The following is a 23202-nucleotide window of genomic DNA, read 5'->3' on the forward strand; positions in this document are numbered from 1 at the left end:
TACGTATATATTCACCACTACCTTCATATATATAGATATATCTATATATATTCACCATTACCTTCACATATATAGAGATGTAATGCATCTATATATATATATATATTCACCAGTACCTTTATATACATGCTATGCTATGCTAAGTCACTTCAGTCATGTCCGACTCTGTGCGACCCCATAGACGGCAGCCCACCAGGCTCCCCCGTCCCTGGGATTCTCCAGGCAAGAACACTGGAGTGGGTTGCCATTTCCTTCTCCAATGCAGGAAAGTGAAAAGCGAAAGGGAAGTCGCTCAGTCGTGTCCGACTCTTAGTGACCCCATGGACTGCAGCCCACCAGGCTCCTCCATCCATGGGATTTTCCAGGCAAGAGTACTGGAGTGGGGTGCCATTGCCTTCTCTGTTTATATACATAAATATATCTATATACTATATATAGTCACCATTACCATCACATATATAGATATAATGTATCTATATATGTATATATTCACCATTACCATCAAATATAGATACAATATATCTATATACTATATATATTCACAATTACCATTACATATATAGATGTAATGTATCTATATATGTATATATTCACCATTACCATGACATATATAGATAAAATATATCTATTTATTCACTATTAACTTTAGATATACAGATACAATATATCTTCAAATATATCACGTAATCCACATACTTTTTTATTTTTGGCCATACCACACAGCTTGTGGGATCTCTGATCCCCAACCAGGGAACTGGGGGAACACTTGCCCCCCTACAGTGCAAGTGGGCAGTCTTAACCACCGGCCTACCAGGGAAGTCTCAGCGTATAACTTCAGTGAAGTTTTGGACTACACCCCGCCATCACACATATTAATAGTTCTGCAGTCATAAACACAAGGGCTCTTGGCACTCTCTCAGGTAAAGAAAGAGTACTCAGCGCGACATCAGTTTCACATTCCTGGATTCAGATCTAGCGTTGCTGCCAAAGAAGCTGTCAAAACACTGGGCTTCCTAGTCTTTGCCTTTTCTGCCTGATTACAGACAAAGGGCTGGAAATGGGAGAGCAGGGCTTGGAGAGAAGAAGGTGAAGAAGGCAGGTGCTGGCCAGGCCCGCCTATGCTGAAGAGCATCCTGGCCAGTCCCGAGAACTGATGCAAATCCAGGCTTTCCTTCTCTGTGACGGAGGTGGCAGGCAGGGGCCCAAGAAACCCTGGCCCAGTGACTCAGCTAGGGCAAGCCGGGACAGCCTCCAGCACAAACAATGAGCTTCCAGGGAACCTGGAGAAGTCCTGCGAACAACACGCCAGGGCCGTCTTCCCGCTTGTATCATATACCCTGGGTGCTACTTCCTGTCTCCAGTTCAGAAGGTCTAAAGAGGGGATGCCGTGCCTCCCCGAGAAGGCTTCAGCAGTGTCTGGAGATAATTATCGGACCGGGGCGGAGGTATTCAATGCTGTCTCTAAGTGGGAGGTTCTAAATATCTAACAGGGCACAGGACACCCCCATATCAAAGGGACATGTGGCCCCAAACATCATCAGTGCTCACGCTGACGACCCCTGCTCTCCCCCGAAGCTCTGCCTGACGCATTTCAGTGTTTTATGAAGAAGAGTTGATGTACAATGCTGTGTTGATTTCAGGAGTATTGCATAGTGATCCAGGGTTCTTGCAGATTACTTTCTGCTATAGGTTATTACAATGGCCCATTTAATAACCTATAATAGGTTATTATAATGGCCATAATTCCCTGTGCTATACAGTAAATCCTTGTTGTTTATCTATTTCATATATAGTAGTGTGTCTCCACAAATTCTATATCCCTAATTTGAAATTCTATACCCCTAATTTGTCCCTGCCTATGTCTCTCTCCCCTTTATTTGCTAACTCACCTCAGTCATGTCCAACTCTTTTCTACCCTATGGATAGTAGGCTGCCGGTCTCCCCTGTCCACAGGGATTCTCCAGTCAAGAATCCTGGAGTAGGTTGCCGTGCCCTGCTCCAGGGGGTTTTCCCAACCCATGTCTTTTATGTCTCCTGCATTGGCAGGCGGGTCCTTTACCACTAGCTTCCTTGGTGGCTCAGCTGGTGAAGAAGCTGCCCGCAATGCGGGAGACCCAGGTTCCATCCCTGGGTTGGGAAGATCCTCTGGAGAAGGAAACGGCCACCCGCTCCAGTCTTCTTCCTTGGAGAATTCCATGAACAGGGGAGCCTGGCGGGCTACAGTCCACGGGGTCACAAAGAGTCGGACACGACTGAGCGACTCACCCAACAACACGTCTCTCTCCCCTTGAGTAACAGTTTGTGATGTGTCTATTTCTGTTTTGTATACATGTTCATTTGTATTATTTTCAAGATGCCACATACAAGCGATATACAGTATTTGTCTTTCTCTGACTTATCACTAAAGAGTAAGACCCTCTAGGTCCATCCATGCTTTTGCAAATGGCAACATTTTACTCTCTATTTATGCCTGAGTAATATTCTGTTGGGTATATGGACCTCATATTCTTAATCTAATTGTCTGTTGGTGGGCACTGGGGGTTGCTTCCACGTTTTGGGTATTGCAAATAGTGCCTGATGAAGCTGAACCTCCAATCCTTTGGCCACCTGATGTAAAGAACTGACTCATTGGAAAAGACCCTGATGCTGGGAAAGATTGAAGGCGGGAGGAGAAGGGGATGACAGAGGATGAGATGGCTGGATGGCATCACCGATTCAATACACACGAGTCTGAGTTACTGTAAAGGAGAGCCCCCAGCCCCCGGCCAAACTCTCCATCCTTCTGTAGGCAAGAAAACCCCTCTCCTGGAAACACAAAGAGGAACACTGACTCTGGGAACCATCTGGTGTGACCTGGGGGCTTTCAACCAGAGTTGAGAGTCAATGGGACTTCCCTGGTGGTCTGGTGGCTAAGACTCCATGCTCCCAAAGCAGGGGACCCAGGTTCCTCCCTGGTCAAGGGAACTAGATTCCACGTGCCACGACTAAAGATCCTGCATGCTGCAACTGAGCCCCAACGAAGCCAAATACGTAAATAAGAATGTTCAATAAAAAAAAAAAAAAAAAAAGGAAAACAGCAAATCCAGCTGCTGCTCTAGCTGAGCCCAGCGCTGCGTCCTTCCCGGTCCTTCCTGTTCTCGACGAGTGTTGAATGACCACTGACCTCAGCTCTTGCAGTCTTTTACCAGGTTTTTTGTTTTCTGTCTTGGACAATCTCAGAGGTGAGGCTGCACCTGTGTTTCATCATCACTCCCTCTTTTATTACCTGGATCCCGGGGTGCCAGGTGAGAGCTTGCTGAGTCAGTGACCGAGTTTTTCAGGGCTAACACCCAAACAAGGCAGGCAGTTTAAGCAGAAGACAGGAGCCCGACAAAACGGCGGAGGTGGTGACGGGGTCTTGAGAACACGGCTTGCAGTTTTTACCCGCAAGCTTTTTTTTATTTATTATTTTATTTTTAAGATCTTTTTTTTGGATGTGGACCATTTTAAAGTCTTTACTGAATTTGTTTTTTTTTTTTTTTTTTTTTTTTTTGCCGAGAGGCCTATGGGAACTTAGTTCCCTGACCAGGGATCTAACCTTCAGCCCCCTGAACTGGAAGGTGAACTCTTAACCATCGGATCACCAGGGAAGTCCCTACTCACCATCTTTAAAATTTTTTTAAATTTATTTTTTATTAAAAAAAAATTCTACCAGTTTATTGCTTCCAACCCATCTCCCTCCACCCTCGTGCATTCATGCTCGGGCATGTAACCCCATGGACTGCAGCCCTCCAGGCTCCTCTGTTCATGGACTTTTCCAGGCAGGAATACTGGAGTGGGGTTGCCATTTCCTTCTCCGATTTATTTTTCATTGGAAGATAACTGGTTTACGATGTTGTGTTGGTTTCTGCCACATATCAACATGAATCAGTCACAGGTATACATGTGTCCCCTCCCTCTTGAACCTCCCTCCCACCTCCCACCCCATCCCATCCCTCGAGGTCAGCCCAGACCACCAGGCTTGAGTTCCCAGCACCATACACCAATTCCCACTGGGTACCTATTTTCCACTTGGTAGTGTATGAGTTTCAGCACACCTCTCTCCATCTGTCCATCCTATTCCTTTCCAGAGACCACAGTCTATTCTCCATTGGTGCTATGCAAATAGGGTCATCAGTACCATCTTTCTAGGTTCCATATATGTGTGCTATTATTTGCTTTTTCTCCTTCTGACTTACTTCACTCTGTATAACAGGCTCTAGGTTCATCTACCTCATCACAATTGACTCAAATGTGCTCCTTTTCATGGCTGAGTAATATTCTGCTGTGCATGTGTACCACGATTTGTTTACCCACCCATCTGTCGATGGGCATCTAGGTTGCTTCTATGTCCTAGCTACTGTGAATTCCCTGGTGGCTCAGACGGTAAAGCGTCCGCCTAGACCCAGGTTTGATCCCTGGGTGGGGAAGATCCCCTGGAGAAGGAAATAGCAACCCACCCCAGTACTCTTGCCTGGAAAATCCCATGGATGGAGGAGCCTGGTGGGATACAGTCCATGGGGTCGCAAAGAGTCAGACACGACTGAGCAACTTCACTTCTTCTTCCTAGCTACTGTAAACAGTGTTTTCAGAAACACTGCCTACCCATAATCTTTTAAAGACAGTTTCTGGAGAAGGAAATGGCAACCCAAAGTCCACGGGGTGGGAAAGAATAGGACACGACTGACAAAAAAATAAGAAAAGAAAGAGGAAAAAAACAGAGAGAGAAAAACAATAAAGACAGTTTCATTCAACCTTTTAAGGGATACCTGACAGATACTGTTTACCCTTTAAATACAAATAGAGGGACACATTTTTCTCTCTCTCTTCTTTTATGTCTGGAAGCTTTTACACTTCTGAGTCCTGATAGCATCAGTTGTTACACTTACAATCTCATTATAAATGAATATGGGGCAATATCTCAGTTGGCAAATAGGAATGTCCCTGCAAACACCAATTCACAGGAATAATCTCTCGGGTATCCTCATGTGGTTAGTGAACACACACAGTGCCGATGGCAAATAACCATGACACAGAGGAATCTTTCCAGAAAACAGCCTCACCATTTTTAGTGACATCATCTTAGATGACAATCATTTCTATCAGTGCCTCCAATTCAGTGTGCAAGGGACAGCAGAAAGGAAAAAAACTGGGGTAGACAGAAAATATGTGACCCTCAGATAAGAAGAAGAGCAAGCAAGAAGTGGACATCTTAATTCATTCTGATTATTTGCTGATAAGAGAAACATGAAGCCTCAGGTTGAATGGGGTTTACATGCATTTCTTAGCCTCTATCGCTGGGAGAAAAAAATCACATATTTTGTTGGTTCATAATAAGTAGGTTAGGTGTGGCATTCACTGCAAAGGATACATTGTCCCAAATGCTGATTTTCTGTACTTGATAGACATGCACAGAATAAAATGGTTGATTTCTGAACTGCAAATGCATTCCCGGTTTAACCCAGCTCCTTTATAAAGACAGACGACACAGCCAAACCCTGGAATAATAAACAGCACAGCCAAAAACACACCCATTGCAGCCACAAAGAACCCAAGACACAACTGTCCTGAGGACGCATTGATCGATGTGCAAGCCTCTCAGTTAGGAAACGTGGTTCTTTGCCATTTTTCAGGACACAGATTCAAGTGGTTCATGACAGACTTATCCATATATTTAAGAAAGAAAACACAGATGCAAAGTGGAAAAAAAAACGGCGGGGGTGGGGAGGAGAAAATAGTGGACCTGCTATTCATTCTGCCTCCAAATTGTTTTGGAAAAAGCAAGCAGTTGCTTTTCCAAAGCAAGCTGAGAATGACATCAGTCTTTCACAGAAGCCGTTTCAGGGCACATGCGTCTTATTCATATTCCTTGTATCGAACTCAGAAGCAATGGTTCTGATATTATGGTTGGCAAGGCTAATTGCTTACATTTCTGTCTTGAGACAAGCTATAGCAGAAAATGCACCTCTCTGCTCACTTCCTCTTAAGAGTTCCTCCTCTCCACTACTCTTTTTTTTTTTAAACTTTAAAAAATTATTTATTTGTCCATGCCAAAAGATACGTGGACTATTAGTTCCCTGACCAGGGATTGAACTCACTCCCCTTGCCTTGGAAGCACGGAATCTCAACCACTGAACCACCAGGACGTCCCATCACTATTCCTTTTACCAAACTCGTGTTTTGGGCTTTCATCCAGAAAGACCAAAAGACTATCTGGCAATTGATTCCCTCTCGTACGAGACCTCCTTGTTTCAGAGCAAACGAACAAATGACTACATATCAGATAAACGGCTGTGTGTGGCTTTGCAGGTTTGGCCAAAAGCTAACAGTCTTTTCTTTGCACGGTAACGCTTTCTTTTTCTGCATGGTTCAGAAATCTCTGTCTCAGCCTTCGGCCACCTGATGCAAAGAGCCGACTCACTGAAAAAGACCCTGATGCTGGGAAAGATTGAGGGCAAAAGGAGAAGGGGGCGGCAGAGGACGAGATGGTTAGCATCACCGACTCGGCGGACAAGAGCTTGAGCAAACTCCGGGAGTCAGTAGAAGACAGAGGAGCCTGGTGTGCTGCCGTCCACGGGTCACAAAGAGTCAGAGACAATTTAGCAACCGAACAACAACACCGAGCCCTTCAACTTAATCAAGTCGTGACTTGTAGGCTATCTCACTATCCTATAAAAGGAACAAAACAGGAACCTGTAGACGCCGCCCTTTGAAGCTCTGTGCTAAAGTTCCTATTGCCAGGAGCCGTTTACTATCATTTATCTGAATCCCTTGGCAGTAGAAGGGGAAAAAAAAAAAAAATGAATGCAACTCACCAAGCCATTCACGGTGAAACAGACAAGGTGCCCGGACTTGATCGCAGGACCTCACACAGCTTCTCCGACTGACCACACAGGATGACACCCTGGGCCCTCTGCCTGCCTGGCTTCTGAAGAGTCACTGCACGGCCCCGGGGCAGTTATAGGGAACCATCACCCGGTTGTAAAGTCATCCCTGGACAACCGGTGAATCTCTCATAAAAAAGTTACCTAGGGCCCACGCCTGCATCTCTCCACATGTCTGTCCCTGACTGCTGAGTGCCTCATGCATAAATCAGAAGGGGAGCTGGGCTTGCTGACCTCAATTGTTATGCCACGGGGGAGGAAGGAATCAAAGGGACATGACGGTCATCTCGGAGGACGTTTAGGCAGAGCACTTCGGAGGTGCGCTAGGGCTGGCCCATGGCCGACAGGCACACCGGGGTGTGAGTGGGGAAGGGGCGTGTGGAAAGGCAGGGGGGTGGGGGCACGTGCGGGGACCACTGATCACACGGTGGTCCCCAGTGGGGGGGCGGTGACGGGTGAGGGCGGGCACACCGCATGCTCTGAGCACAGTGTGCAGGAAACCATTCCCGCCTCCCTGCCCATCGCCCCCACAAGCTGCACACAGAGCCCCGAGGAATGCATTTCTCACCGCCACTCTGGGCGAGGACGCTGAGCCAGGTCACCCACCCGCCCACCCCCCCAGTCTCGTGGGCAGGGTGCAAAACAGCAGAGAGGAAGTGAGCCGGGGATGCCCCTGCCCACACGTCTGGGGGACGTCTCTACCCATCAAAGGATAACTCGCCCCTGTGACTCTCTGAGGGCTTCCCTGGTGGCTCAGGGGTAAAGAACCTGCCTGCCAGTGCTGGAGATGCCAGAGACTCAGGTTGCCTCCCTGGGTGGGGAAGATCCCCTGGAGGAGGGCATGGCAACCCACTCCAGTATTCCTGCCTGGAGAGTCCCACGGACAGAGAAGCCTGGCGGGCTGCAGCCCATGGGGTCGCAAAGAGTCAGACACGACTGAAGCAACTTAGCACTCCTGTCTCTTTTATTTATTTGGCTGTGCCAAGTCTTCCTTGAGACACACGGGAGCATCCACCTTAGTCACTGTCTAGTGGGATGTAGTTCCCTGACCAGGGATTGAAGCCAGGCCTCCCGCATTGGGAGCATGGAGTCTTAGCCACAGGACCCCCAGGGAAGTTCACACCCTGTCTCTCTGACCAAGTCCCCTCCTGTCATCATTTTCTTTTGTTTAGGTTTAAAAAAAAAAAAAGACTCACTCCGTCTTTGTTTTCATGATTCCCCAGTTTTAATTGTTTTGCATGCCCCGGGCATTTGGCAGGTTCTCCTATAATTAATACATAATGCAGCGGCTGTTGACACATTTCCCATTCTTTATGGAAACCCAGGGATGATAGTAAGGTGAAACCTGAACAAAAAGACTTGAGCCTGAGTAAGCATGACCTGGGGGGAGCTTCTCCAGGGGCTCAGTGGGCAAGAATCCGCTTGCAATGCAGGAGATGTGGGTTCCATCCCTGGGTGGGGAAGATCCCCTGGAGGAGGGCATGGCAACCCACTCCAGTATCTCTTGCCTGGAGAATCCCATGGATAGAGGAGCCTGGTGGGCTACCGTCTACGGAGTCGCAGAGTCAGACAGGACTGAATGGACTTAGCATGCACGCAGGCGTGACCCAGACATGATCCAAAGGTGACCTCTGGTCTTGGGGTTGGGTGGGGGTGGGGATATCTACAAAACTTACTCGTCGGAGAGATGGTTCAAAGCTTGGCGTGGAGGTCACGATTCCAGCACACCCTGGGATGCTTGTGGTCGCAGACTGCTGTACCAGTGGCTTTAGATTCTAAAACTCCTGGCTTAATTCCGGGGTAAGTCAGTTAGCTGTCCATTAAGGCGTGGTCTTAGTGGTCCGGAGACTTGGAGACAATGAAGAAGGAGCCTCTGGTGTCCTTATGGATCATTCCCTACCCTTCTAGCTGCTCTTGGGTCTCTTCCAGGAAGGAATACAAAGGGACAAGGTCAAAGGACAGACTACACCCCTACGACCCCTACTGCCCAGAGATGGCTCCGGGCCTCTGGAAGCTGACCCGCCCTCAGCAGCGCCTTGGGACAAGTTCCTGGGACCTGTCCCAGCAGATTTCCTTCCCAGGGGCAACTCCAGAGCCTGAGGGGTGGTTCCCTCTCAGCTGGAGTCTCTCCCACCCCCAGGAGCAGAAATCCCAATGGCTGCAAGACCTTGGCTCTGCCCGTCACCACGAGTCACCCAAGGTCAGCATCTCCAAGCACCCAGGCCAATCCAGGTTTTACGGGCATACCACCCTGCCTGGTCCCTCAGGCAGGGATCAGCTCCTCAGGGTCCCAGATCTTCAGCCTGAGGTCTCACCCTCTCTAAGGGGCCTCTCTGAGTCCTCACAGGGCAGGAGTGAAGCAAGAAGACTCACTCCCATTCTCATACACACTAGGAGAGTCAGTTCAGTTCAGTCACTTGGTCACGTCTGACTCTTTGTGACCCCATGGACTTCAGGATGCCAGGCCTCCCTGTCGATCACCAACTACCGGAGCTTGCTCAAACTCATGTTCATTGAGTTGGTGATGCCATCCAACCATCTCATCCTCTGTCATCCCCTTCTCCTGCCTTCAATCTTTCTCGGCATCAGGGTCTTTTCCAGTGAGTCAGTTCTTCACATTTGGTGACCAAAATATTGGAGTTTCAGCTTCAACATCAATCCTTCCAATGTATATTCAGGACTGATTTCCTTTAGGATGGACTAGTTGGATCTCTTTGCAGTCCAACAGACTCTAAAGAGTCGTCTCCAACACAGCTCAAAAGCATCAATTCTTTGGTGCTCAGCTTTCTTTACAGTCCAACTCTCACATTCAGACATGACTACTGGAAAAACACTCCAGGAGAGGCAGGATTCTAATCCCAAAGAAAGCTGTTGTCTTGCCTTTTAAAAAAAAAATTTATTTATTTATTTTCAGATCATATCAGATCAGATCAGTCGCTCAGTCGTGTCTGACTCTTTGCGACCCCATGAATCGCAGCACGCCAGGCCTCCCTGTCCATCACCAACTCCTGGAGTTCACTCAGACTCATGTCCATCGAGTCAGTGATGCCATCCAACCATCTCATCCTCTGCGTCCCCTTCTCCTCTTGCCCACAGTCCCTCCCAGCATCAGACTCTTTTCCAATGAGTCAACTCTTCGCATGAGGTGGCCAAAGTACTGGAGTTTCAGCTTTAGCATCATTCCTTCCAAAGAAATCCTAGGGCTGATCTCCTTCAGAATGGACTGGTTGGATCTCCTTGCAGTCCAAGGGACTCTCAAGAGTCTTCTCCAATACCACAGTTCAAAAGCATCAATTCTTCGGCACTCAGCCTTCTTCACAGTCCAACTCTCACATCCATACATGACCACAGGAAAAACCATAACCTTGACTAGACGAACCTTTGTTGGCAAAGTACTGTCTCTGCTTTTGAATATGCTATCTAGGTTGGTCATAACTTTCCTTCCAAGGAGTACGCGTCTTTTAATTTCATGGCTGCAGTCACCATCTGCAGTGATTTTGGAGCCCAGAAAAATAAAGTCTGACACTGTTCCACTGTTTCCCCATCTACTTCCCATGAAGTGATGGGACCAGATGCCATGATCTTCATTTTCTGAATGTTGAGCTTTAAGCCAACTTTTTCACTCTCCTCTTTCACTTTCATCAAGAGGCTTTTGAGTTCCTCTTCATTTTCTGCCATAAGGGTGGTGTCATCTTCATATCTGAGGTTATTGATATTTCTCCCGGCAATCTTGATTCCAGTTTGTGTTTCTTCCAGTCCAGTGTTTCTCATGATGTACTCTGCACAGAAGTTAAATAAGCAGGGTGACGGTATACAGCCTTGACGAATTCCTTTTCCTATTTGGAACCAGTCTGTTGTTCCATGTCCAGTTCTAACTGTTGCTTCCTGACCTGCTTACAGGTTTCTCAAGAGGCAGATCAGGTGGTCTGGTATTCCCATCTCTTTCAGAATTTTCCACAGTTTATTGTGATCCACACAGTCAAAGGCTTTGGCATAGTCAATAAAGCAGAAATAGATGTTTTTCTGGAACTCTCTTGCTTTTTCCATGATCCAGCAGATGTTAGCAATTTGATCTCTGGTTGCTCTGCCTTTTCTAAAACCAGCTTGAACATCAAGAAGTTCACGGTTCACATATTGCTGAAGCCTGGCTTGGAGAATTTTGAGCATGACTTTACTAGCGTGTGAGATGAGTACAATTGTGTGGTAGTTTGAGCATTCTTTGGCATTGCCTTTCTTTGGGATTGGAATGCAAACTGTCCTTTTCCAGTCCTGTGACTACTGCTGAGTTGTCCAAATTTGCTGGCATATTGAGTGCAGCACTTTCACAGCATCATCTTTCAGGATTTGGAATAGCTCAACTGGAATTCCATCACCTCCACTAGCTTTGTTCATAGTGATGCTTTCTAAGGCCCACTTGACTTCACATTCCAGGATGTCTGGCTCTAGGTGAGTGATCACACCAACGTGATTATCTTGGTCATGAAGATCTTTTTTGTACAGTTCTTCTGTGTATTTTTGCCATCTCTTCTTAATATCTTCTGCTTCTGTTAGGTCCATACCATTTCTGTCCTTTATCAAGCCCATCTTTGCATGAAATGTTCCTTTGGTATCTCTGATTTTCTTGAAGAGATCTCTAGTCTTTCCCATTCTGTTGTTTTCCTCTATTTCTTTGCATTGATCACTGAAGAAGGTTTTCTTATCTCTCCTTGCTATTCTTTGGAACTCTGCATTCAGATGTTTATATCTTTCCTTTTCTCCTTTGCTTTTCGCTTCTCTTCTTTTCACAGCTATTTGGAAGGCCTCCTCAGACAGCCATTTTGCTTTTTTGCATTTCTTTTCCATGGGGACGGTCTTGATCCCTGTCTCCTGTACACTGTCACGAACCTCATTCCATAGTTCATCAGGCACTCTATCTATCAGATCTAGGCCCTTAAATCTATTTCTCACTTCCACTGTATAATCATAAGGGATTTGATTTAGGTCATACCTGAATGGTCTAGTGGTTTTCCCTACTTTCTTCAATTTAAGTCTGAATTTGGCAATAAGGAGTTCATGGTCTGAACCATGGTCAGCTCCCAGTCTTGTTTTTGTTGACTGTATAGAGCTTCTCCATCTTTGGCTGCAAAGAATATAATCAATCTGATTTCGGTGTTGACCACCTGGTGATGTCCATGTGTAGAGTCTTCTCTTGTGTTGTTGGAAGAGGGTGTTTGTTATGACCAATGCATTTTCTTGGCAAAACTCTATCAGTCTTTGCCCTGCTTCATTCCGTATTCCAAGGCCAAATTTGCCTGTTACTCCAGGTGTTTCTTAACTTCCTACTTTTGCATTCCAGTCCCCTATAATGAAAAGGACATCTTTTTTGGGTGTTAGTTCTAAAAGGTCTTGTAGGTCTTCATAGAACCATTCAACTTCAGCTTCTTCACCATTACTGGTTGGGGCATAGACTTGGATTACTGTGATATTGAATGGTTTGCCTTGGAAACGAACAGAGATCATTCTGTCGTTTTTGAGATTGCATCCAAGTACTGCATTTCGGACTCTTTTGTTGACCATGATGGCTACTCCATTTCTTCTGAGGGATTCCTGCCCGCAGTAGTAGATATAATGGTCATCTGAGTTAAATTCACCCATTCCAGTCCATTTCAGTTCGCTGATTCCTAGAATGTCGACATTCACTCTTGCCATCTCTTTATTTTCAGTGGAGGCTAATTAGTTTACAACATTGTGGTGGTTTCTGCCCTACATTGACATGAATCAGCTATGGGTGTACAACCCAGCAGTCCCACTGCTGGGCATACACAGTGAGGAGAGCAGAACTGAAAGAGACACGCGTACCCCAGTGTTCATCGCAGCCCTGTTTACAATAGCTATGCTCTTCTTTTCTGTTCCTGCTGCCAGAACACAGAGCCCATGGAGGTTTCGGCTGCCTGCATTAACTATTCCTCCAGGACTTAATTTTTTTTTTTTTTTTGCCCCTCAGCCAGCCCTTGTGAGTGAAGTCGCTCAGTCGTGTCTGACTCTTTGCGACCCGATGTACTGTAGCCCGCCAGGCTCCTCTGTCCATGGGATTCTCCAGGCAAGAATACTGGAGTAGGTTGCCATTTCCTTCTCCAGGGGATTTTCCCGACCCAGGGATCAAACCCAGGTCTCCCGCATTGCAGGCAGACACTTTACCCTCTGAGCCCTTACTACCCTGCTATCATAAACATTCCCTCCGCGTCCCAAGGATTTATGTTACTGAAGGGAAGGCAGACTTGAAGTCAGGCCCCAGGCTAATCATGTGACGAGCCTGGAGCAGTGGTTGGCTTTTGTCCTGCATTCAAGGCAAGGTTCCTCACCAGATAGAGAAGCAGGGTGCAGTGCATGGAACGTAAATCGAGGCTCCTTTGGGGCCAGTTTTTTTGGGGGGAGGGGCTTCCCTGCTAGCTCAGACAATAAAGAATCTGCCTGCTAATGGAGGAGACCTGGGTATAATTCCGGGGTCCGGAAGATCCACTCTTCCCACTCCAGGATTCTTGCCTGGAGAATTCCCATGGACAGAGGAGCCTGGTGGGCTATGGTCCATGGGGTCACAGAGAGTCAGACACGACTGAGCAACTGACCCTTGGGCCAGTTTTAGAGACTCAAGTGAAAAGACTGCACCTGAGCTATGTAAGCCACTGCACTCTGAGGTCAGGAAGAGCAGAGGCTTTGTGTTCTTCACCCTTGCAGGGAATGCCCTGGTGGTCCAGGAGTCCGCTCCATGTCCCAAAGGTAAGGGATGCGAGTTCGATCCCCAGTCGGGGAACTAAGATCCCACATGCCAGGCACCCTCCAACCGCCGCCCCCTCACCCCCTGACCCCTGCAGAACGGAAACCCTTGGAGAGTTTTCGACACCTGTCTCACTACACTGGTCACCAAGGGAACCCTCAAGCTAAAACCGGACATGCCTTCCCGCTTGGGACTCTGCAGAAGAGTCCAGCGGACAAACAGCTGGTGGAGAATCCCAGCGGAGGGCAGTCAGTCCAAGACTGGCAAGTGGAGACTCATTCTCCAAGACCGAACTGAGGCTTGGCCCTGAGGGTGTTGAGTGGGGGGACTGACATCCCAGGGCAAATCAGGCAGCTGGGACGAGGGCGACCGGACACTTGTGGGAGGCTCCTCTCTTGAGCCGGACGGGGGCCTGGAAGCTCAGGATCCACTGGGCGGCTGCCTTATGATCATCTGCAATCAGCATCTATTCTCTCTGTATGCATGGGACCAAGTGGGCACATTCCCGGGGTACGGGTCCTGCTGTGAATTTCAGGATGGGCTCAGCTACTCTCCGGCAAGCCACCGCCACCTCCAAAAGCCCAGGAATGTTCACTAGTACATATACAAGGAATAAACAACAAGGCCCTGTGATATGAGAGAGTGGGAGAAGAATACACTGGTCTAACTGAGTCACCTTGCTGTACAGCAGAGATTAACACAACACTGCAAGTCAAGGATACTTCACTGACATGTATAAAAGTAAAGTCCAGAAACCTGAACGAGTATACATATAGAAGGGATAAACAACAAGCTCCTTCTACAGTTGGACCTCTACAGAGCACAGGGAACTCTTTTCAATACCCTGTGATAAAAGAGAAAGGAGAATTACAGGGCAGCAATAGAGAAACCAAGACCCTGATGCTGGGAAAGACTGAGGGTGGGAGGAGAAGGGGACGACAGAGGATGAGATGGTTGGATGGCATCCCCGACTCAATGGACATGAGTTTGAGTAAACTCCGGGAGTTGGTGATGGACAGGGAGGCCTGGCGTGCTGTGGTCCATAGGGTTGCAAAGAGTCGGACACGACTGAACAACTGAACTGAATTGAATGGAGAAATGGATATAGACAACAGACTTGTGGACACGGGGAGAAGGGAGGAGAGGGTGAGATGTATGGAGAGAGTAACATGGAAACTTACGTTACCATATTTAAAACAGATAGCCAACGGGAAGTTGCTAAATGTCTCAGGAAACTCAAACAGGTACTCTGTATCAACCTGGGGGTGAGGAGGGAGATGGGAAAGTGAAGTCGCTCAGTTGGGTCCAACTCTTCACGACCCCATGGACTGCAGCCTACCAGGCTCCTCCGTCCATGGGATTTTTCAGGCAAGAATACTGGAGTGGGGTGCCATTGCCTTCTCTGGAGGTAGATGGGAGGGAGGTTCAAAAGGGAGGGGACATATGTATACCTATGGCTGATTCATGTTGAGGTTTGACAGAAAACAGCAAAATTCTGTAAAGCAATTATCCTTCAATAAAAAAATAAATTAAATTAATAAAAAAGAGAGGATGGAAAAGTATATATATATATATATATATGTCTAACTGAGTCACTTTGCTGTACAGCAGAGATTAACACCACACTGTAAATCAAGTAAACTTCAGTAAAAGGTATAAAAATAAAGCCCGGAAATGCTAACTATTATATACAGGAGGAATAAACAGCAAGATGCTACTGTATAGACCAGGGAACGCTGTTCAGTATCCTGTGATAAGGCATAGTGGAAAAAGAATACGAAAAAGAATATATACGTATAACTGCATCATTTTGTTGTACAGCAGAAGTTAACACAACACTGGAAATCAGCTCTACTTTGTTAAAAAAATATAATAAAAAAAATGAAGCCCAGAAATGCTTACAATTATACACAGGTTGAGTACACAACAAGATCCCACTGTATTGCACATGGAACTCTATTTGATATCCTGGGATGAATCATAACGGAGAAGAATATTAAAAAAAAAAAAACAATGGACGGCCGCCTTGGTGGCTCAGACAGCATAGAATCCACCTGCAATGCAGGAGATGCGAGTTCGATCCCTGGGTCGGGAAGATCCACTGGAGAAGGAAATGGCAACCCACTCCAGTATTCGTGTCTGGAGAATGCCACAGACAGAGGAGTCTGGGTCCATCGGGGCTTCAAAGAGTAGGACATGACTAACACTTTCACTTTTTCTTTTCATACATATGTGTAACTGAATTGCCGTGCCGTAGGGCAGAAATTGACACCACCCTGTAAATCGACTCTAATACAGTAAAAAATAAGAAAATAAACATGAAGCCCAGAAATGCTAGAATATGACAACGGCTGTTACATCTCTAAGTCATGTCTAACTCTTTGCAGCCCCATGGACCGTAGCCTGCCAGGCTCCTCTATCCATGGGATTCTCCAGGCAAGAATACTGGAGTGGGTTGCCATTTCCTTCTCCAGGGGATCTTCCTGATCCACGGATTGAACCCGGGTCTTCTGCATTGCAGGCAGTTTCTTTACCAACTGAGCTACGTGTTGAGACCCTCCATGGAGGCTAAAGGGAGGTTCTCTGGCAGCAAAGAGCAGAACACACGTGGACCCCATTCACTGACTCAGTCCTCTGGGGCCACACATAACATGAACCAGAGCTGAACAACAGAGGGAGATGAAAAAATCTGAGTCATTTCAAGGTTGCTGTTTTCGGTTATTTACGGTTTTTAATTATCAAGCACAACCCGTTTCTTCACGAGCTGGGCTAATCACAGTCTTGTCTTTGATATACTGCTTTCGGGGACTTGAAGGTATTATGGCTTTATTATCAAACCCCAAATAGAGTCCCAGTAAATTACCTTCCTTTTTGTGGCATTCCGGTGACTCCAAGAGGGGAGAGGGTCACCGGGATTGATCGCCACGGAGGTTCTTTCAGGGGAGACAGGGCTGGAATAGATGCTTCTTTAAACGTTCTTCTTTATCCATTCATATACTGGCTGGGTGCCCACAAACATATTTGATTGAAATGTGTCTGCAAAGGAACAAAATACATGTAGTGTAACTGTTTGATCCATCCCGTCCACTGAACCTATTACACAACTCTGAAGCTTGAACAATTCTCTTTACCCTTTGTATTACACATACACCAAATTTTACAGAAGGAGTTTTCATCTACATTTCTTTTTCTTTTCTTTTTTTGGCTGTGCTGGGTCTTCATTGCTACTCTGGCTTTTCTCTGGTTGTGTCGAGCGGGGTCTGCTCTCTATTTGCGGGGTGTGGGCTGCTCATTGAGGTGGCTTCCCTTATTGTAAAGCCTAGACTCTAGCATTCACGAGCTTCAGGAGTTGTGTCTCCCGGGGTCTAGAACACAGGTTCAGTGGCACATGGGCTGAGTTACCCAGGGGCACGTGGGATCTTTCTGAACCAGGGCTGGAACCCATGTCTCTTGCATTGGCCCTTGGATTCTTTACCACGGAGCCCCTGGGGAAGCCCACAACCTAAGTTTCTTAAGGCAACACACACGTCTATTTATCAATAATATGATGTTTGCAAATATACAAATTCAGTATGTGTATGTGATATGCCTATCTTTCCTCTTGCTTTTCTTATACTCACATCCATGCATAATTATTCATTGGAAGGACTGATGCTGAAGCTAAAGCTCCAATACTTTGGCCACCTGATGTGAAGAACTGACTCGCTGGAAAAGACCCTGATGCTGGGAAAGACTGAGGGCAGGAGGAGAAGTGGACGACAGAGGATGAGATGGTTGGATGGCATCACCGACTCAATGGACATGAGTTTGAGTAAACTCTAGGAGTTGGTGATGGACAGGGAAGCCTGGCGTGCATGGGGCTGCAAAGAGTCAGACATGACTGAGCGACTGAACTGAACTGATAACACAGAAGAATGTGTGTCTCTGTAAGTTTAAATTTTATGTAAACACAATGCCTCAAGTTTCTTAAAGTCACACACACAACTTGATTCCTTACATATATCACATAAATGTGTGTGCATGTCTATATATACACACACATCCCATTTTCATGATTGTTAAACTCTTTACCCTTTGAGCTACTTCAGGTTCTCTGTCTGTACAATTTACTATGCAAATTTATGCTTACTTTAATGCTCTGGGTACCACAGTGACTTGCCGGGATGCTAAGTTCATTCTCAATGATTGCTTTAGGACAATCTGGTCAAGAGAGCTGGAAGGTCTCAGTGGACCCCAAGCACACCAGTAGTCTGGCGCTTCTAAAAGCATATTCTTGGTGCAGGGTTGGGGAGGCAACAGAGATGCAACTCAACGGGAAGTTAACAGAGGTTACTTTCTTGTTAAAGGGAGTGTGTGATGTGTTTGGGAAATGCTACGTTTGAAGAAAAAAAAAATGAGAGAAGTGTATCCTGGACCTGAATCATTGTGAGTGGACAAGGGGTTTGTGGATTTCAGAGGGACCATACAAGCTGCCCTACTTTTTCCAGGCTTGTGTTATCTTAGGGAATGAGAGGAGGCGACCAGCAGCCTACTTTCCGCTGCTGTCTTTCTGCTGTCTGCTTCACTGTGGTTTGCTTGGTTAGGCTAAACAGGACAAAACCTGCTTCTCTGGGCAAGGCTGGGCTAAGAGTTGCTTAGTCAGACACTGTGCTGCTGCTATTATGGGTTAACATTCAAATGGCAGGTGGAAAAAAACCAAATGTTTCTTCATTTGGTTTATTTTGGGGACTTTCGTTTTCCTTTTTTTCAAATAGTATTTATTTTTTTTTGCTGGTGGTCTCCAGGATAGATAGAGGGAGGGAGGGAGGGAGGGATGGATGGACGGATAGACAGACATAGATGGATGGATGAACAGACAGACATGGATGGATGGATGGATAGATAGATAAGACAGAACAATAGACAGATGGATAGATAGATTGGACAGATAGATACAAGGATAGAGGGATGGGTGGATACAGAGTTAGACAGATACAGGTGGATGGATTCATGGATGACAGACAGACAGATAGATATGATAGAATTGACAGATGGATAGATACGCAGACAGACATAGATGGATGGATGGATAGATAGATCAATGGATGTGGAGAAAGACATGGACAGGATGGATAGATGGGATTGATGGATGGATAGATGGATGGACATATGGATGGATGGATGATGTATGTATGTATGTATGTATGGATGGATAGATGGATGGACATATGGATGGATGGATGGATGGATGATGTATGTATGTATGTATGGATGGATAGATGGATGGACATACGGATGGATGGATGGATGATGGATGGACATATGGATGGATAGATGGATGGATAGATGGATGGACAGATGGATGGATAGATGGATGGATGGATGGATGGATGGATGATGGATGGATAGATGGATGGACATATGGATGGATGGATGAATGGATGGATGGATGGATGGATGGACATATGGATGGATGGATGAATGGATGAATGGATGGATGGATGGATGGATGGATGGATGATGGATGGATAGATGGATGGACATATGGATGGATGGATGAATGGATGGATGGATGGATGGATGATGGATGGTTGGATGGATGGATGGATGGATGGGTGATGGATGCACATATGGATGGATGGATAGATGGATTTATGAATGAATGGATGGATGGATAGATAGACAGATGGATGGATGGATAGATGGACGTATGGATGGAGAATAGATGGATGAAGGATAGATAGACGTATGGATGTATGGATGGATGGATAGAGAGATGGATGGATGGATGCATAGATAGATGGATGGATGGATGGATGAATGGATGGATGGATAGATGGATGGACAAATGGATAGGTAGATGGATAGATGTATGGATGGATGGATAGAGAGATGGATGGATGGATGGATGGATGATAGATGTGATAGAGGGATAGACAGATGGATAGATAGGTAGATAGAGAGATATGTAGAGGGATAGATGGATGGATAGAGAGATGGAGAGATGGACACACACATAGACAGAATCATGAATGCATTTGATTTTCTCATCAGTCATCTATGAGGGATGTGGTTTTGACGATCCACAGCAGAAGAAACCTCAAAAACACAGACAATATAAAAATAGATAGTTCTGCCTGTCGGTTCCTTGAGAAGAAGCAAGACACCACTCTCCCTGGACTCAACTGATTTCCTGTTTTCTTCATAAAATCATCACAAGCCAAGATTCTCATGCATCTGCTCACCACACGCACCATGGGATTTGAGGGGATCAGTGGCCAAGACCCCCTGGGAAGCCTGGGTGAAATGCAGATATTGGTTCAGGTGGGTTTGGTGGGGCCTGGGGGGTCTGCATTTTTGGCAAGGCCCCAGATGGTGCTGACGCTGCTGGTCTGTGGACCACTTCTGCTGTCTACCACTGCGAGGAGTATACAGAGCCCTCTCTGGCAGGTAGGTCATCTGGGTGGTAGTCTGATAGCAAAGACGGTCAAGAAAAATGACCTTCCTGCAAAAATACCAACTGCACCCAGGAGGAAAATACCACAAGCAGAACATGCAGCCATCCACATCAGGCATCCCTCCCAGAGCTCCCTGGGCTGGACACAAACGGATGGGTGGAGGGGAGCAGAACCATGGTCCCTACTGCCACACCAGCTATGTACGGAAGCCAGAGCTTGCTTCTTTTTTCTTTGTAGTAAAGGACTGTATTTACTAACATAGCATATTTAGTTGAGTGGGGGCTTCCAAGAAGGCTCAGTGGTCAAGAATCCGCCTGCCAATGCCAGAGATGCAAGAGATGTGGGTTCAATCCCTGGGTCGGGAAGATCCCCTGGAGGAGGAAATGGCAATCCACTCCAGTATTCTTGCCTGGACAGAGGAGCCTGGTGGGGCTACAGTCCACGGGGTCACCTAGAGTCAGACATGACTGAGCATGCATGCATGTTTACTTGAGCACCTACTATCTACCAGGCCTCACTAGGATGTGGTGGCAGAGGGGGTCTTTCTCCTGAGCTTGCTGATGGTAGGTATGGGGCTCAGACATAGCCATAGCAAACTGCCCATGTAAACAATGGAGAATCACAGCTCTGAAGTGTTAGGGTAGAGCTCAGAGATCACATGGAATATGTAAATAAGGAGATCTCGCCTTCGGGTAGATGAGAAAGGCATTCCTTTTTGTTAAAAATTTTCTCTTTATTTATTTGGCTGCTCTGAGTCTTAGTTGCAGCATGCAGGATCCTCACTACGGCATTCGAACTCTTAGCTGCTGCCTGTGGGATCTAGTTCCCTGACCAGAGATGGAACTTGGGTCCACCTACATTGCGAGCATGGACTCTTAGCCACCGGACCACCAGGGAAGTCCTGAAACCAGAGCTCTTAGTTTCCCCGCCTTGTCACAGGAGAATCCCTGCGTGGGTCCATCCTGACGCTGAACGTGATGTGGAAGCCCTTCTCCTTGGGCTGGAGGAAGCGGGGGGCAAGGCTCGTGAGCCCCCCATGGCTGGAGCAGAGCAGACTCTACAGGTGCCCACCCGCCAGGAGCCGCAGGGACCACCGGGCTCCGGTCTGCCCTGCCACCAATCTCAGCTGAGTGGTACCCACGCCTCACAGACACACGAAGACAAGGATGGGGCAGAGGGAGGTGACGGATGGCGAGACAGACGGCTCCAGCAAGCCGGCAACCAGACAGACAGACCTTAGCTCTCCAGGAGCTGTGCGACCTCGCCCAGTTCCCGTCAGCTTGCTTATCTGGCATCTCGAAGGAAAGGGTTAATTAGCAGGACACTTAACTGGGTTTTACAAGCGTGGAAGGACACGTTGTCTAAGTTGCAAAATGAGCGTGTTGTTGTCAGGAGGTGTTGTAAAAAGGAATCAGCGAAATGTTTCAGGTCTACGGGGAGCACATTCTTATTTTTTTTCTCTAATGCCTCTTGAGTCCCAGACTGAGAGCTCTTTGAATCAGGTCAAGGATTCTTGGAGTCAAGGGACATGAAGATGCTGACTGCATATGCAGGGCAGAACCTCTGAGCTGCAGCTCCGCCTTCTTGTTTCAGTAGGCTCCTGGGATCCCGTGCACATAGGACTCCTTATACGTGTGTGCATGTGTGTATGCGTAGACAGAAATACAGATAGGTGGATAGAGAGATAAATGGATAGATGGATAGTTAGAATATAGATGGATAGACAGATAGATGGATGTATGGATATAGGTGGATGATAGATAGAAGGATGGATGGACAGATTAGATGGCAGGAGGAGACCCGAGTTCAATCCCTGGGTCGGGAAGATCCCCTGGAGGAAGAAATGGCAGCCCACTCCAGTCTTCTTGCCTGGAGGATCCCCTGCACAGAGGAGCCTGGTGGGCTACTGTCCATGGGGTCCCAAGGAGTCGGACACGACTGAGCAACTGATACACCCACAGATGGTTGGATGGACAGATAAACGGATAAACAGAAGATGGATTGATGAGTAGATGGATGAAGGATGGACAGAGAGATAGGATGGATAGATGGATCGATAAATGCATAGATGGATACATAGATAGGAGATGGATGGATCGATACATGGATGGGTACATAGAGGGATCGATACATATATAGAAGGATAGGTGGATAGATAGAAGGATGGATGGATGGATAGATGGGTGGACAAACAGAAGTGTGGATGGACAGATGGATGGATGGGTGGACAGATAGTGGCTGGATCTATAGGATTGATAGATGCATGGACTGATAACCAGACATACAGGAGGTGTTTGCTACTGGCATTTAGCAGGTGGAGACAAGGAAGGCTGCTACATACCCTACAGCGCCCAGAAACAATCCTCCTGCTGCTAAAAATTATCCTATTATTTTGCCAGGGCGGCCATAACAAAGTACCATAGGCTGGACGGCTTCTAAGTAACACACTTGAGTGTGTTCTCGCCTCGTCCTGGAGGCTGGAAGTTACCGATCCAGGTGCGGGCAGGCTGGGTTCCTCCCGAGGCCTCTCTCCTGGGCGTGTCGACGGCCGTCTGCTCCCTGTGCCCCGACGTGGCCGTCCCCCTACCCCCGTGTGTGTCTGTGTGCTGACCTCCTCTTCTTATAAGGACCCCGGTCCTGCAGGATCAGGGCCCACCCTAGTGACTTCCTTTTATCTTCATCGCCCCCTCTTTAAAGATCTCCAAACACAGCCACATTCAGAGGTCCCGGACGTTCAGCCAGGACATCCACATTGAATTTGGGGGCACACAATTCAGTGCGTAATGACCTTCCTGCCCCAAATATGTACAGTGCTGAGGTGGTGGTGGTGGTGGTGGGGAACCCTGAACTCGGGGCACACAGGCAAGTGGTCTCTGCACGGTTCCCAAACCTCAACTCACCACTTCTTTCTCTGCTTCCCTTATCTGCGTGCTCCAGGCCTTGGGGCCACCTGCCCCAAGGGCCACCCCTGGTGTCATATCAGCCCACGCAGCCCCTGAGGCCAGAGGTCTGCAGCAAAACCTGCATTTCCAGTCATCAGGGTCAGCGACCTTAGCTTCAGGCACCTGCCCCTAATGACACACTCACTGCTTGAAAGGCCTGAAGGAGC

At 47.2% G+C, this 23202-nt stretch overlaps 1 protein-coding gene across 3 annotated transcripts in view; it reads right to left on the reverse strand.

Moving 5' to 3' along the window:
• The window catches only part of STS (steroid sulfatase), a 166840-nt gene that overhangs the window by 133895 nt on the left and 9743 nt on the right, over positions 1-23202 (reverse strand). For 2 of the 3 annotated variants that reach the window (XM_059883326.1, XM_059883327.1), the window contains exon 2: positions 16520-16692. In XM_059883326.1, coding sequence (XP_059739309.1) covers positions 16520-16536 — 17 coding nt within the window. In that variant the 5' untranslated portion in view covers positions 16537-16692. 3 annotated transcript variants of the gene reach the window in all.

The sequence above is a fragment of the Bos taurus genome, chromosome X (genome assembly GCF_002263795.3).
Source record: "Bos taurus isolate L1 Dominette 01449 registration number 42190680 breed Hereford chromosome X, ARS-UCD2.0, whole genome shotgun sequence".
NCBI lineage: Eukaryota > Metazoa > Chordata > Mammalia > Artiodactyla > Bovidae > Bos > Bos taurus.